Consider the following 15,601-nt stretch of genomic DNA (forward strand, 5'->3'; position numbering starts at 1 on the left):
CCTGTCAACGCCCCACTAGGCTCACTCTAAACACATAGGCATATCAATTGTCTGATCGAAATTTTGACATATTATCGATACACCTGGGGGATAGCCCCTCTCTCTGCTAAATCGAGTGACCTGTCAAGCGTCAGTCTGACGGCAATGACAGAAGGCGACAGCTAGAGTGAGTGAGACAGTTCATTAAAGGGCGAAAGCCTTTGCAATTAAAGATATATCCAAGTACTATAATACCACCTCAGTGCCTCAGATCTCGGTTTAGTTAAAAACTTCCTTTGCAAGTCTGCCCAGTCTGTCTCAGATCTCGGTTTAGTGAAAAACTTTCTATGCAAGTCTACCCCAAGTTCCTCTCAAATAGGCGTGATTTGTGAAATAAGGAAAAACGAGCTCGTAATATTATAATCGCTGTTTTTTCGTTTTCAATTCTCAATTCTCTCTGAATAAAGCGTGGGACTAGAATATCGGATTCGGTAAGTTTGAGTTTCTTTCATATATATTTGAGTCCCCTAGCGTATTGCATCTGCGACCCCCTAAGGACACGTGGCCTTCAGCCTTTATCCACCAGCTTTATGGAAAGATATTTATTTGGTTTTTCTGTTGGATCTAGTTTGTGAAAACTGTTTTTACTTGATACTTTTATTTAAATTAATTCACATTATATGATATTTAGTTCAAGGACAAATATCTCGATCCCGTATTAGGCTCTGGCTGTGATTAAATATGAAACTGAGGCAACGCGGGGGTTCGCAGGTGCGGGATGCGAAAGCGTACACACGATAATTAATACAAATTGCTGACAGACTCGCCCTTCACGTGGCTATACATGGGCATATTTTGGTAGTTAGAGAATGTGGTGTGTGTGGTTGATAGTGGTCGTGGTTCACTCCTTACCGAGTCCTGCATGTGTCCCTGGCCCTGGCTGTTCTTCAGGTAACCGCCGCCGGGCGTCGGGCCACTTCGGAACTGACTCATGCCCGCCGCCGACAGGAGCTGCGAGTTCATGAACTGCGTGTTGAAGTTGCCCATCGTGTGCTGCGACTGTGGACCGGGCGGACCATTGGAGCCGGGCGGCCCGCCCTGATGGCCCCCGTACATGCCGGCCGCGGTGGCCAGGCCATAGTTCTGGGCCGCGCCCCCAGCGCCCTGTGGTGGCCCGCCATAGTACTGTGGACCGCTCGGACCTCCGGGTGCGGAATTCGAGTAGTAGCTGTTCGACTGCAGCTGATGGGCGCCAGGCGGCGGTCCGCCCTGTCCCGGATGCGGCGGATATATGTTCATGTAGCCCGCATATGGACCGGAGCCGGGTCCGGGTCCAGGTCCTGGCCCAGGCCCTGGACCACCACCACTGCCCGCCGACTTGGAACCAATCGCCCCGATGGGCTGCTGACTGGGCGGCGGCGGCTTGGCCGCGCCCGATGACATCATGGAACTGCTGTTGGAGGATATGATGGCAACGGCGGCAGCGTTCGGATTGTTCAGCTGCTGTGAATTGGGCTGCGGCTGGCCAAAGGGACCGCTGCCGATTCGGTACTGCGACGGCATATTGGAGTACATGTCCGGCGTGGGCGCTGTGGGCGGCGGCGGCATATTGCCGCCGTGGCCATGCGGCGTCTGCATGGCGTACGCATTGAAGGCACCGCCAGCAGCTGCCGCCGCCGCCGCAGCCGCATAGTGGCCGGGCAGGCAATGGGCCGCAGCGGCGGCCGCTGAGTATGCGGGCGAGCGGTTCGAATGATCAAGCGAATGGAATGAAGCGTACAGATTGCCCGCCTGCGATGGCGGCGGCGGCGGCGCCAGCTGCGATGAGTTGAACACAACCGCCGGCGGGCTGGGAATCGTTGGAATGCCGCCGACGCCAAACTGTGGCGATGCCTGATAGAACGGCAACTGTTGCTGCTGCTGAGACTGATGTTGCTGCTGCTGCGAGTGTTGCGGCTGCTGCTGTTGGTGGCTAGGCGGCGGTGACATGCCCAGCCCGGCGTGCAGCTGCTTGGCCTTCACTGCCTGCTGATGCTGCTGCGAGTGCTGCTGCTGCTGTGGGCTGGGATAGTCATCCTGCTGCGGCTGTTGCTGGAATTGCTGGTCCAGCGAACCGGTGTCAAACGGCGATCCGTGGCTGCCGTAGACCGGTCCCGGCGAGGACAATGCATGGTGAGCATGGTGTGCCTGCTGCTGCTGCTGGTGATGCGACGGCTGTTGTTGTTGCTGCTGTTGCTGCTGCTGCTGGTGATGGCCCTGCATGTGCACCGCGGATACGGCATAGTGCGACATCTGCTGGTGGTGGAGCTGCTGCTGCGAGGCAGCCACGGCGGCTACAAACGATGCGCCGCTGATGTGGCTGCCGCTGTCATCCACCACTGAGTTTGAGACCTGCTGCTGTCCGTGTTGGCTGTGCTGCGATTGTTGTTGTTGCGCGTGCTGTTGCTGGGCAACGGCGGCAACAGCTGCCGCCGCTTGCTGTTGTTGTTGTTGAGAATGCTGCTGTTGTTGCTGTTGCGCGGCGTGCTGCTGCTGCTGCTGGTGATGTTGTTGCTGCTGCTGCTGCTGTTGCTGCTGTTGTTGTTGCTGCTGCTGTTGTTGCTGCTGCTGTTGCTGCTGTGTACTTGCTGCATGGCTTGCCTGCTGAGTTGTCTCTGACATGGGCGTGGCCGATTCCCACACCTTTTTCACGCTCGCTATTTTCATATTCAAATCCGCCGTAGAATTGTTTTGCTGCTGTTGTTGATGTTGTTGTTGTTGTTGTTGCTGCTGTTGTTGCTGCTGCTGCTGCTGCTGTTGTTGTTGTTGCTGCTGCTGCTGTTGCTGGTGTTGTTGAGAGGCCGCCTTGCTGGCCGCTTCCAAACTGTCCACCACCTTGAGCGAGGCAGCATCGTCGCTGAAGCTGAAGCCCAATTTCATGTCCTGCTGCTGTTGCTCATCGTCATTTCCGCCAAAGCTCATCTGCGAGAGCGCACTCGATAGGCTCTCGACAGCTGCAGCGGTCGCAGCTCCTCCAAGGGATTGGGGCTTGAGCGGCACAGCGGCAGCCGCTTGGTGCTGCTGCTGCTGCTTGTACGTGGAGTTCTCGAAGATTATAGTGTTTACTGGAGCATTGGCGTCTATCAATATATTGCCCGCCCCGACCACGCCCACACCAAGGGCGCTCTTGTCGCCAATGGCCGATAGCTTGGACTTGTCGCCAATTGGCGCCGTTGTTGCTGATGCAGCGGCTACTGCTGCTGCCGTTATTGCTGCCACTGACGGCGCAATTGTTGTGCATTCGCTAGTCTTCTTTTTGCCGGGCGCATCGCTGCCTGGGGCAGCCAGTAGGGGCAGTCCAACAGAGGTGGCGCCGACGGCAGCTGTGCTCAGTCCTGGCGGCGGCCTGGCTCCTGCTGCTCCCACTGTTCCGGCACCCGTCGCTGGGCCCGTTGCAGGCCCATCTTTGTGTGGCTCCTCCTTGGCCACGGCAGTGTTGGGTATATTAATGTTGCTTACGATGTTGGTGTTGGTGTTGCTGTTGTTGTTGTTGCTGCTGCTGTTGCTGGTAGCGTTGCCGCTGCCGGCACTCTTCTCCTTGTCGGCCAACAGCTCCTCCTTCTCGTCCTTGCCCTTGTGCAGTCCTGCACTGAGCGCCATCTGATTCTGCTTGGTCTTGTCCAGGTCCGACAAATTGCCCGACTCCGATTCAGAGTTCCGCTTGCTGTACTCCTCATAGCCCAATCGGCCATACGCACGTCCTCCGCTCGCTGGCTGTCGTCGGAATCCAGCCGTCGAGCTGCCTCCACTGGAGAGACCACCGCGTCCTCGGCGCGAGGGTTCGCCTCTTGGCGAAAAGCCCGCCTTGTTAGCTCCCGCTCCTGCTGCCGATCCAGCTGCTGCTGCTGCAGCCGTCACACCAGAGCCGCTGCTGTTGCTGCTCTGATCGGAACGGGTCTGGACTTTTGGACTGCGCCGCGATGCGCCACCGCCTCCACCACCGCCACTGCTGCTATAACAATCCTCTTCTACGTCTTCCGATTGCTCGGACTGCTCACCTCCGCTGCCGTAGTAGCGACGGCCGCCGCTGCCTGCACCACCGCTGTTACGACTGCTCCAGTCGCTGTTGCTGCGCTGTCCGCGATAGCTGCCACCGCCAGCTCCACTGGCCGGATAGCTCCTGCCCGCGCCCCTCGACGTGTGCAGTTCCTCACGCCCGCCGCGACCACCCCGTGGACTGGGACGCTTGCCAGCCGCAAACTGCACGACGGATGCTGCAGTGGAGGCCACCGTTGAGTTTCGTGACGCCTCCTTCTCATCATCCTTGGCAGCAGAGAATCCAGCCAGCTTGGCCGCCTCCGTCTCTGCGCCCTTGTCGCCAGCTTCGCGATCTGCCGCCTTCTCCTCCGACTTGTCAACGGGCTCAACGCTGCGTCTCAATATCTGTGTGGGCTGCATGGGCTCCAATGGCTGCTTCGGGAGCGTGCTGCTGCCCGCTGAGAGGGGCTTCTCCTCGCTGAGGCTGGGCTGACGCGCTGGCCGCTGTAGTATCTTAATCTGTACGGCTGAATCGTGGCTGTGCGTGGATGAGAAGCTCTCCTCACGATGACGATGATGCTTCTGCTCGGCATCCGTTTGCTCCGCCCAGGACGAGCAGGAGCCACCGCCCATGAGCACATCATCGCCGGAGGAGACGCTCGTCTTGCGATGCGAATTCTCCGAGATGCTGCGCGATTGCATCAACTGTTGCTGCTGCTGTCCACTGCGGTACTCCTGGCCACGCGTATACCTGGACTGCTCCAGCTCGCGGGCACTGGATGCTCCCACTGATGTCGCATCCTGCTCCTCTGCTCTGGCACTGTCATGACGATTGCGTCCGTAGCTGCCGCTGCCGCTGCCCGCTCGCGCATAGCCGCCTGAGATGCTGCGGACACCGCTGCCGGAGCCGCCACCGCCGCCAGCGCTGCTGCCACCACTGCCGCTGGAGCCGCCGTTGCCGCTGCCGCCCTTTTGCAGATAGCGAGAGTTGCTGCTATCGAAGGCGCTACTGGCCGAGGCGCTCTTCTCGAGACCACCGCGCGGCAATTGCTGCTGTTGTTGCTGCTGCTGCTGGCGCTGGAAACGCGGCGGTAAATTCGATTGGAAATGCGTCATGAAGACGGGCTTTTGGCCATAATCGCCGGCGGCTGCAGATGCCGCAATTGGAGCCGAGGCAGAGCCATTGCCACCGCCGCTGCCCATGCTGGAGATGCTGCCACGCGGACGCCGCTGCTGCTGCAGCTGTTGCTGCTGTCCAGCACCCCCGCCCTCGTCCTCGCTGACATTGGCCAGGGGCACGGCTGGTGCCTCGCTGCTGGCAGTGGCCGGGGTGCCACCGCTGCTCTCGCTGAGCGCCTTCTTGCTGTTCATCTTCATCTCAAGCTCCTGCAGCTTCTTTGCTGCCGCCTGTTTGCGCTCCATCTGGCGACGCTCCTCCTCCTCCTTGCGCTGCTTAACACGCTCATAGACGCCGGCATCGAGAGCAATGCCACCACTACCAACGACCACATTGCCCGCACTGCTTCGGTGGCCGTTTTGCTGCCGTTGCTCCTGACCCTGACCCTGATCCGATGGGCCATCCAAGTCCCGCTCGCTGCTGTCCTTACCGCGCTGCCACGAGCTGCTGCCCGACGACTTGCGCTGATCGCTGCTGCTGCTGGATTGGACTGACTGCTGCTGCTGCTTATTGTGGCTGTTATTGCTGCTGTTGCTGTTGTTGTGGTGTTGATCCTCCAGACTGGCGTGCTCCTCATCATCCGAAAATGTTAGTTTCTTTGTGTAGTCAATTTCATCCTGTTTTGTCCAGCTATCGTCCTTCGCAATCGCATTTAGGCGCTCCAGATCCTCTTCCCTTATGATGGGACGCTGCATTTGCGCCACCTCAGGCTCTACCACGTAGTCCTTGTCCTTGTCCTTGCGGCCACCGGGTCCGTTCGTCTGCAGCTGCTGCTGCTGCGGCGGTGTTGTCGCGCCACCACTTCCTCCCATCGTACCTGACGGTGGTGGCGTCGTCATCGCTGCATTGCCAGCGGCTGGACGCTTCGGTATCGCAGCCGCGGCACGAAAACTGCCCAGAATGGCTGGCGAGGCGGATCGGTTGCCAGTGATGCCATTTTGATAGGGCGCTGGTGCCGACGAGGTCAGATCTGTGGAAATGCTGGATGATGCATTTGCCACAGCCGCTGCCATTGTAGGCCCACCTCCGATGCCGGAGGCGGGCAGCGGTGCTCCGCTACGCATGAATGACGGCATTAGCGAGAGTATGGGCAGTGGTACACTGCCGCCCGATCCTGCGCCCGCACCGCTCCCATTGGCCGCTATCTGGTGGCCCTGGCCCTGTTGGTTCAAAGCCAGCTCCTTGGCGGCCTTCTCCTGCTGCTGCAGCCAAGCCGCTGGGTCGTTTTGGGGACGCAGGCTCATCTCGCTGAGTTCGCTGCTGCTGCTGTTGCCGCCGCCACCGCCGACGTCGTCGCTGCCATCTCTGTAGCTGCCGGAATCCGCATTGGTGGCACTGCCTCGATGCAAGTGGTGTCCGCCGTGTCCGCCAAACTGACGACCATGATGGCCATGGTGATCGCGATAATCTCGCTGCTGTTGCTGCTGCTGTTGATAATGATGATTCTGGTGATGATGTGCGTGCTGCTGACCCTGGTAGTGCGCCTGCTGGTCCTTTGATGACTTGCCACCGCCGCCGGCTGCGCCCGCATGCCCACCTGAGGATGCAGCGCCACCGTTGCCGCCCATCAATGTGGGGAACTCGTATTGAAACTGTGGACTCTGATAGTGCGGCACCACCTGCTGCTGTTGCTGCTGGTGATGACGGTTGCCATAATGGCCGCCATGCCCGCCATGGCCACCGGTGCCGCCTGCACGTTCGTGTCCTGTCGTTATCGCTGACCATGTCTTGGGTGAGTTATTCGCGTGACCGCCGCTGCCGCTTCCAGCAACACCACCAGACCCTGCTCCGCCGCTGCCGGCCGATGCGCCTCCGCTTGCCGCCGAGTTATTTATTAATTTCAAATTCTTATTGTTATTGCTGTTGCTGCTGTGGCTGTTACTGTTGCTGGTGCTGTTACTGTTGCTGCTGCTGTTGTTGTTATTGTATTTGCTAGCGTTATTGTGGTGGTGGCCAAGAGCTGATCCTCCCGCTGCACTGATGCCGCTACTGTGTCCACTAGCGATGTTGTTGTGACCAGCGCTGTTTGCACCTGCGCCACTTGCCGCTGCACTGATCGCTGTTCCGCCCGCGCCTCCTGAGTTTGAGCCGCTGCTGATCGTACTGCTGCTGTTGCCTGCAAGCGCAGCGTGAAAAAAAAAAAAAAAAAAAACAAGTATTTTTAACATTGATCAATTCTTCCCAAAGAAGCTAATCGCTTACCTTCAACAGATGCAAGGAGATTGTTGTTGTTGGTGTTGTTGCTCAAAGGCGTCGCACTGTTGGTGGCGCTGCTGCTGCTGATGTTCGTCTCGGCCTTTAGGGATGGCAGATTGGCCGGTGGCCGCCTAGCTGAAGGCACTTTTCCCAATATTTGCATTCCATGTTTACGCGGCACTTGATTCTTTTGGGCAGATGGTTCACTCGATTCGCCCTGCAAATTGTTAAGAAATGGTTGCACATCGAGGTTTATTGAGAAGGGAATCAATTAAGTTAGCCGTCAGGACAGACATGTGAGACAAGCTTTTCTTCTATTATTTATTCTTACTCGGCTATTCTTGTACATGCGATTTATATCCAACGCTGTGAATTTGGGCTTGGCATTTCGCTCTCCCCTACTTCCCCCCAGTGTACTCATGCTGCCAATAGATCCTCATTAGCGTTAGCTTCCTTTGCCGCCTACTGCTGCCACGCGTTCCACGCCAATCGCACTCGATTCGCTTTAGATGGGATGCAGATATTTGCAGACGTTCGAAAGTCGGACTGTGCTAATGTCGATGTCGATGTCGATGTGGATGTCGATTTCGATTTCGATTTCGAGGAGGTCGAGATCTGTTTTAGTTGCCTCCTTGGCGCCTTACGTTTTGTTGTTGCCTTTCCTTGTGGTTTCTCTTCACGATTCTTCTCTGTGTTTGCTGTATTGGTTCTCAGTCTTCTTGTGTGAGCTGTAAAACGACTAATAGCAGGAGCGAATAAGAGAGAGACTCACTAAAAGAGGGTGTGTAATTGGGTGGGGGGTGTCATATTGTAAGTTGGTACTGCTACTGCTGCCGCTGCTGGTGTTGCTACTGCAACTGCAACTGCTGTTGCCGCTTCATTTGTTTGTTGCAATTTTTGTATATTGTTTTTTTTTTTTTTTTTGTTTTGGTACGTGGGCCGCCGGGTCGCATTGATGCATGCATGCGTGTGTTGGCGTGAACGTGTGTGTGTATATATATGTATATACGTGTATGTATGTATGTATGCACACCTCCATGGGGGCTATACAGCCGCCCCATGTCCATAAAATAAAGAGCGAGTCAAGCATAGAGCTCAGCCTACATTCGAACATGCGTGCGAACGAGATGGCAATGAATACCTCTCTCTGTGAGTTGTATGTGCTTGTGCTCAAATGATGGGCCCCCGCCCCGGCCCTTCAACACGACAACAGCACACGACGGCGCGACCCACACATACAATAACAGAACACAAGACACAAGTATGCGGCGGTGGCGTCTTCGTGTAATAAATGAAGAAGAACAATGGCTGACACAGAGAAGCCTGGCACCAGTATCAAAAAATTTAGAATTGAAAAGGAAAGAGGAAAAAACAAAAGCATCGCATATGCAAACTGCTCAAATTATGCCAAATTATGCTGTTCCTATTTTTATAGAAAATAAGGGATTGAGCAGGTGCACATCAAAAAACTAAAATGCTTGGAAACATTTTTTTAAAGTGGCCTATAACAACAAAAACCATTCACACAAACGCACTAACAGACACACACATATACATATATCAAGAGAGAAATAGAGGGACATCGGGCGACACACGCGCACTTTGCTTTGTTATTTCCGTAGTTTATAATAAGCAACACACCAGCTTAATTATAAGCTACATATTTCCAGAGCTTGGCCAAATAAACACGACATTTGCAGCACACTTATTAAGTCTCGAGTCGTCAAAAGGCACAGTAAAATGTGCCGTTTAATAACGAACATGCAGCCACACGTTTGCTCGCACTCACTACACACACACATGCACACTTACACGTACACGCATTCGCAGAACTGTTTGTGTATGAACGAATGAATTATAGGTTTGCTTGCATTTTCTGTCGTATTTTACAGTGTTTTAAGGTTACTGTGCTGGATATCTATTCAATATTAGATTTTGACACCAATTGCTTTATTTTACCAATAAAAATTAGCTGCACTTTATCCACCGCGCAAGAAGTTTGCCGCTGGTTCTTCTTCTTCCTTCTAGCGCTATTCTTTTCGCAGTACGTTTATATGCGACTATGAGTGTGAGTGTGTGTCTAGCGGTGGCACAGCGTTGCCACATGCGCTCCATTTATCGAGCCAGACCTTTAAAACAATGTTTTTCCTAACACGTAACGCTAACGCAATGCAGCACAAGCAATAATACAAATTATTATTGCAGATGTGTTAATAACATATTTTAAACATTGCCAATGCAAAAGCAAATAAAAAACAAACGATAAACCTGCTGTCGCGACCGCCACCGCTAACGACAATGCAACAGCAGCATTATATGCAGCACGAGTGTGAGTGAGACAATAAGAGCATGTGGTCTATACAGCAGCAATAACAAAAACATCAAGCATTGAAACGTAAATGTATATAGTGCTTACCCTTTTACACTCAGAGCATACACCGCACACACAGTTCGTTGCTCCTTGGCTCCTTTTTTCTTTCTTTTTGTACGTTTTTTGCACTCTTCTACGCTTACTCAGCCGTTTGCAAAAAAAAATATAACCAAATGTTTTTCAGTCACGACACGTTAGAGTGACCCTTCTTTTAATAAAGAGCGCGGTTGCGGAAACGATTTTTAATTTGTTTGCTTTTTTGATTGGCGAAATCAATTTTATTAGTCTCTTGCCGTCGCTATTTAACGCGTTTGGGCCGCTGTTGTTAGCTGTGTTGCGCTGGCTGTCTGCCTGCCCGTCTGTCTGCCTGTCTGGCTTTGGCTCTCCTACGTTCTCGCTTGTTAGCGCTCTCTGTCTCTCTACCGTCGTTCTCCAATGCTCTGGCTGCTGCTGCTGCTGCTCTGGTCGCTTTTTGCAAGTGTATAGATGAAAAATGTAATCGAAATCCAAGGTGCTGAAACTAGTTTGATTCACTTTTCCCCTTGGATTCTTTGAATATAACACACACACACGCTTTATATGCTCGCATTTATAACACTATTTTGTGAAGCATTCACTTTATTATTACTTTTGGTGCGTTCTTTTCACGTAATACGTAATTGTACCATTAGTTTAAATCGTATGTATTTTTTGCACACAGTGCTGCCAGCTTGCGCTTACGGCGTTGCATTCTAGTGGTGAACGATATGTTTTAAATGGGGATATATTCTGTTAAAATGGGGAGCAAGCCTGTTAAGTGGGGATACCGCTGTTAACTGCGGAGTAAAACTTGCTTTTTGGGGATAAATATGTATTGACTTGGGGTTGCATTTTATTTGCTTCAATTTGCAGCAGTACGGCAACGCCAAACTTCGTTACAAATGATCGATAGCTCTACAATCGAATTTGATTAATTTAAGGCGCACTCTCAAATTGTCAGAGCACAAAATTAGCAGTGAACAGTTTGTTTTTTATTTGTCGAAAACGTCAAAAACCTTTGTGTAAAAAAAGCACTGTAAACTGATTATTGAAACTGTATTACCAAAGATGGGCAAGGACTTTTATAAAACGCTCGGGATTAGCCGCAACGCTAAAGACGACGAGATAAAGAAGGCATATAGAAAGTTGGCGCTCAAGTACCATCCGGACAAGAACAAGAGCTCCAAGGCCGAAGAACGTTTCAAAGAGGTGGCCGAGGCTTACGAAGTGCTTTCTGATAAAAAGAAGCGTGACATCTATGATCAATATGGCGAGGAGGGCCTCAAACAGGGAATACCCGGTCATCCCAGCAACCAAAGTGGCTTCGCCTATCAGTTCCATGGCGATCCACGCGCTACATTTGCCCAGTTCTTTGGATCGAGCGATCCATTCAACATATTTTTTGGCGAGAACCTTGAGCAAACCTTCATGATGGATGACAACAGTCCGCGCAGCGTTTGGGGCAATGCTGGTCTCTTTCAGACACGTCCCGAACAGGATCCGCCCATTGAGCATGAGCTGTATGTGGCCCTAGAGGATATCAACACTGGCTGCTACAAGAAAATGCAAATCTCGCGCATGAGAATGCACCATGGCCAGTCGCGCAAAGAGGTCAAATTGCTGGACATTGAGATCAAGCCCGGCTGGAAGGCTGGCACCAAGATTACATTCTCCAAGGAGGGCGACGAGGTACCCAACCGCATACCGGCCGACATAGTGTTCATCATACGCGACAAGCCGCATCCAGTGTTCCAGCGTGAGGGCAGTGACATCCAATACACTGCCAAAATATCCCTGAAGCAGGCGCTGTGCGGCACCACCATCCAGGTGCCCACACTGCAGGGATCTCCATTCCCGTTGTGCACCAACGGCGAAATCATAAAGCCCACAACCATTAAGCGGTTCGCTGACCGCGGCCTACCCTTTCCAAAGGACTCGACACGCCGAGGTGCGCTCTTGGTGAACTTTAACATCATCTTTCCAGACACGTTGTCCACACGCCTGATCACAACGCTGGGTGAACTGCTGCCTAATTATTAGTAACATGCGTAAGTACACGCGCATAACACACACACACGCAAGGCACACACGCATAGCACACACAGAAACACACACAATTCCAGATATACGCATTTAATGTAAATTCCTTGTCAAACGGATATACACAATATAGCTACAGTCCAACTAACTACACGTGCGGTGGCTTTAATTGTGGGTTGTGGGAGCGGGCCATCTTCGCCTTGAGCCACTCGTCCGCATGCCGCTGCTTGATGTGGACATACATATTGGAACGGCTGCGGCACTCCTTGGGGCAATGGGGGCAATTGTAGAGCTGCAGGCCGGTATGTATGGCCATGTGCTCCTCCAGGTTGCGCTGCTGCTTGAAGCTCTTCTCGCAGTACGTGCACTGCAGATTTGTGGTCAGCTTGTGGGCGTATTTGATGTGGGCGCGCAGCGCTGTCCGGGAGCTGCACGTCTTGGAGCAGTGCTTGCATGTGGTGTCGGTGCTGTCGTGCGTGAACCGATGCAGCCGCAGGCTGTGCTCGTTCTTCAGCCAGACACCACAGACGGGGCACTCCATGGCCGGGGCCACGAATCCCTGGTGCTCCTGCAGATGCCGTTCGAAGGAGGGCTTAAACTTGAACTTTTTGCCGCATATATCACAGACATGCGGATGCAGGTCTTCGTGTATGGACTGTATATGCCGTCGCAGTCTGTGCACATTCGCAAAGCTGAGAAAGGGAGAGATAGCGAGAGAGAGAGAGAGAGAGAGAGAGAGAGAGAAAGAGAGAGATAGCATGTGGTAGAGCAAGAGGTAACATCGTGCCGTATTGTGCACTCACCTCTTGTGGCATATGTGACAGCTGTGCTCCAGCTGGTCTGTGTCGTGCTTGAGCAGATGATTCCCGAGACGTCGCTCGCTGCTAAAGGTGCGCTCACACTTCGGACAGGGATACTTCAGCACTTTGCCGATCTGGGCCACTTTGTTGTGCACCGTCTCGATGTGCGTGGCTAGGTAGTCCTGTGAGTTGAGCGACTTATTGCATATGGAACAGCTGCAAGAGTAAATTGACTATTAATGGCTATTGACGCCACAACCCAAACGAATCGAGCGTTACGTGAAGAGCTTGGGATTGATGTGTTTGCGTATGTGGTCCATTAGCTTGGAGGCCCGATTGAACACCTTGTTGCAGCACTTCAAATACGCGTCGCGCTGATGTGCCTCCAGGAAGTGGACCTTAAGCTGGGACAGGTACTTGGTGCTGTAGTCGCACAGGTCACAGTCGGCGCTCATATAGCTGGCGATCGCCTCCTCGTAGCGCTTCGTTAGCTGAGCGCGCGAGCAGCCCTTCGGCTTCCGCTCGAGCGCCGCCTGCAGTTCGTTCTCTTGCGCATCGGTTGGTTCACTGTTTGCTGATTTTTTCCGTCGCGCTCTGCTGCCATCGATGCCGCTATCATCCAGCAGCTGATCCAGCTCCTGGGCTAGCGTAAGCGTTCGCTTGTTGTTGCGCCGCGTTATGGCGCGTTGTGCTCTGCGTTTCGGCTTGAGTTTGTGCTGCAGCCTGACCAGGGGCACTTCATCTGCAAGTTGCATGCAAGCAATATTGAGTTGATGTATTTACCATTATTACTATAATTATTATTATTTCTTCATTTTCGGTGGTCGTCACTCACCATCATCGTCATCGGTGGATGCATTTCGCACGCTTTCGCTGCTTTCATGCATCACAGGCTTCTCATCCGTGGCGTGTGTTTGATTGTCGTTGTTGCCGTTGGCATCGTCATCGCCATCGCTGGGATCTGTTGCGTGTAGCTGTAAAAACTTCTCCGACTGGAACTGCTCTGGTTTTGGGTCAGACGTAAGTGGGGGCAACTCCACGGTGTCCACATTAATATCAAGTACACTGCCAAGCAGCTTCAGATTGTGTATATCCAATGGCTTCTCGTCCATCTCGTCGGCCACCAGTGGGAACTCGTCAATATTGACATCGACATCGATGCCCGTCCATTTGAGGGCGACACAGTCGACGTCCACGTTCAGGAACTCCTTTTTAAGTGTTCCCTGTTTTTGCTCCACCAGCTGCCAGAAGTTGTTGAAATCCTCCAAATGCTCGCAGCATTCATGACAGATGCTCGTCGAGATGTTGTCATCGGGCATTATCTGCAATGCATGGACAAACCCCGATTCAATTCATTGCTTAATTGGCACAGTGAAAACTCACCTCGAGCTGCAGAAATTTGGCTATCATCTTGAGCAGGGAGGACTCGGCTAGGGTGTCGTTGGTTTCGAACAGATAGACGGCATTGTTTGCGTTTATGTTTTTTAAACACAAGCGACAGATCATATTGCGGCGTTTTCAACATAAATTTAACCAATTAATGTATTATCAATTGTTTGGTTTTGATTTAGCGATGGCCTCTTCAGATATCAATTTATCGACTTGCTAAATTGGCACCACATCGATGCGCAAAAACCACACAGAACTGGACTTTTCAAAAATGATAAGTATTTGGCTAAAGCTTTTCTAGCTATCTAATTAAGGAAGATCTTAATACGTCTACAATGTTGTTTGTTATGTTAATTATAAACACAATAAGATAAATACATAAATTATAGAGATTAACTTTGTATTGCAGCTTATTAAATAAAGGAAGTTTACAGCTCCCGATAACGAACTCGCGGCACAATCGTGCGGCATCGATACCTATTCGAGATGAACAAAAGACAGCTGTGTGCACTATCGATGAAAAGTAATTCAATTGCAGTATTTTTATTTTGGCGCAATATATTTTATTTCAAAGTTTTAAATGCATGTACTTTTGCTTTTTATATACATAATATCCAACCAATAAAAAGAAAGAGTATCGAGCATCAGCCTATTCTGTTCCTCTTTTGGTTTCTACGCATACAAATGGCATGTATTAGCAAGAGAATTCTGATATATTTGTATTTTTTATGAAACAAAGAGAAAATTATAGGTATTTTATATCCTTATTTATTTGGACATGCCTTAGGTACTGCAAATAAAACAGATAAATAGGGGATACAAGAAATAATCCTAAGGCGGAATCAATGAACCCCTGGCAACGTCGTATTTGCTCGGGCTCTTACTTTTAAGTTCGGACTACGAAAATTTGGGAAGCCCAATTATTTGTGTGCTATGGTTAGTGAGCTTTGCTACTAATGTATCGATTCTTTTTTCCAATGCTCGAACCAATCAACATTGGTGCTTGTAAAGCGAATGCACCAACCCAGCTGTTATACTGATTTTCATTAGCTAAGCGCGAAACCGACTGTTATATTAGGTGCAAAGAAAAAAAATGTATGGTATGGCAACGCTCACAATTTTAACAAATATTTTGAAATTAAATTAAAGCACAAATAAATGTAATATTTTATAGATGGCTACCAGTCAAGGCAAATAGCTGCAATGTGCCTTACAATGACAGCAAATACAAATCTTATGGACGAGAGAAGAAACATCAATGAACACAAATAAAAAAAAATATGTTATGGTAATTGTATGTTAAGTCTTTCAATTCATTATGTTAAAAGAATAACTTTTTCCCAATTCCTAAAGAATAATAACCATTTGAATTATAATAATAATAAAATTCAAAAATTAATTAAACAGAACAAATGTCAATTTACGATACATCGTGTTTCCGCGATCGGTGTTATCGATATATCGATGCTGTTGGCAAAATCCAATTTCCACACAATGACTAGCGGCAGCAGCCATGTTCTTGCATCAGATAGTTAGGAGTAATAGGCAAGAAAAGACATACATTTTTTTATAAGCTTTATATTATTTTGTACACCCTCCTTGTGTTACACACAA

General features: G+C 51.1%; 3 protein-coding genes across 9 annotated transcripts in view; 1 reads left to right on the forward strand and 2 right to left on the reverse strand.

The window, feature by feature from the left end:
- The window catches only part of nocte (no circadian temperature entrainment), a 12,629-nt gene extending 2,173 nt beyond the window's left edge, over nucleotides 1–10,456 (reverse strand). Inside the window, exons 1-4 of one of the 7 annotated variants that reach the window (XM_089475828.1) lie at nucleotides 9,786–10,456; nucleotides 7,701–8,097; nucleotides 7,376–7,586; nucleotides 892–7,289 (exon numbers count right to left, since the gene is read on the reverse strand). In XM_089475828.1, the coding sequence (XP_089331954.1) occupies nucleotides 892–7,289; nucleotides 7,376–7,586; nucleotides 7,701–7,790 (6,699 nt within the window). In that variant the 5' untranslated portion in view covers nucleotides 7,791–8,097; nucleotides 9,786–10,456. The other 6 variants (XM_089475824.1, XM_089475830.1, XM_089475829.1 and 3 more) reach the window with 6 other exon arrangements.
- Nucleotides 10,457–10,557: 101 nt separating this feature from the next.
- Nucleotides 10,558–11,951, forward strand: LOC108618948 (dnaJ protein homolog 1). Its single transcript, XM_018015186.2, has one exon. It carries the CDS (start codon nucleotides 10,827–10,829, stop codon nucleotides 11,796–11,798), a length of 972 nt encoding a protein of 323 aa, XP_017870675.1. The 5' UTR covers nucleotides 10,558–10,826; the 3' UTR covers nucleotides 11,799–11,951.
- LOC108618940 (transcription factor grauzone) lies at nucleotides 11,876–14,456 on the reverse strand. Its single transcript, XM_018015172.2, has 5 exons — nucleotides 13,982–14,456; nucleotides 13,434–13,920; nucleotides 12,878–13,340; nucleotides 12,602–12,814; nucleotides 11,876–12,490 (listed from the first exon to the last, which is right to left on the reverse strand). Exons 1-5 carry the CDS (start codon nucleotides 14,102–14,104, stop codon nucleotides 11,947–11,949), a joined length of 1,830 nt encoding a protein of 609 aa, XP_017870661.1. The 5' UTR covers nucleotides 14,105–14,456; the 3' UTR covers nucleotides 11,876–11,946.
- Between the last annotated feature and the right edge of the window lie 1,145 nt (nucleotides 14,457–15,601).

This window comes from Drosophila arizonae, chromosome X, assembly GCF_054131065.1.
Source record: "Drosophila arizonae isolate 15081-1271.41 chromosome X, UAZ_ARI_1.0, whole genome shotgun sequence".
Taxonomy (NCBI): Eukaryota; Metazoa; Arthropoda; class Insecta; order Diptera; family Drosophilidae; genus Drosophila; species Drosophila arizonae.

What these genes read in the sequence shown, in the direction of transcription:
- LOC108618948 (XM_018015186.2), top strand. Translation starts at nt 10,827, where the DNA reads ATGGGCAAGGACTTTTATAAAACGCTCGGGATTAGCCGCAACGCTAAA.
- LOC108618940 (XM_018015172.2), bottom strand. Translation starts at nt 14,104, where the DNA reads ATGATCTGTCGCTTGTGTTTAAAAAACATAAACGCAAACAATGCCGTC. An exon ending in CCAAATTTCTGCAGCTCGAG is followed by an intron (nt 13,921 to 13,981) that starts GTGAGTTTTCAC and finishes CATGCATTGCAG; the next exon opens with ATAATGCCCGATGACAACAT. An exon ending in TGTCACATATGCCACAAGAG is followed by an intron (nt 12,491 to 12,601) that starts GTGAGTGCACAA and finishes TCCCTTTCTCAG; the next exon opens with CTTTGCGAATGTGCACAGAC.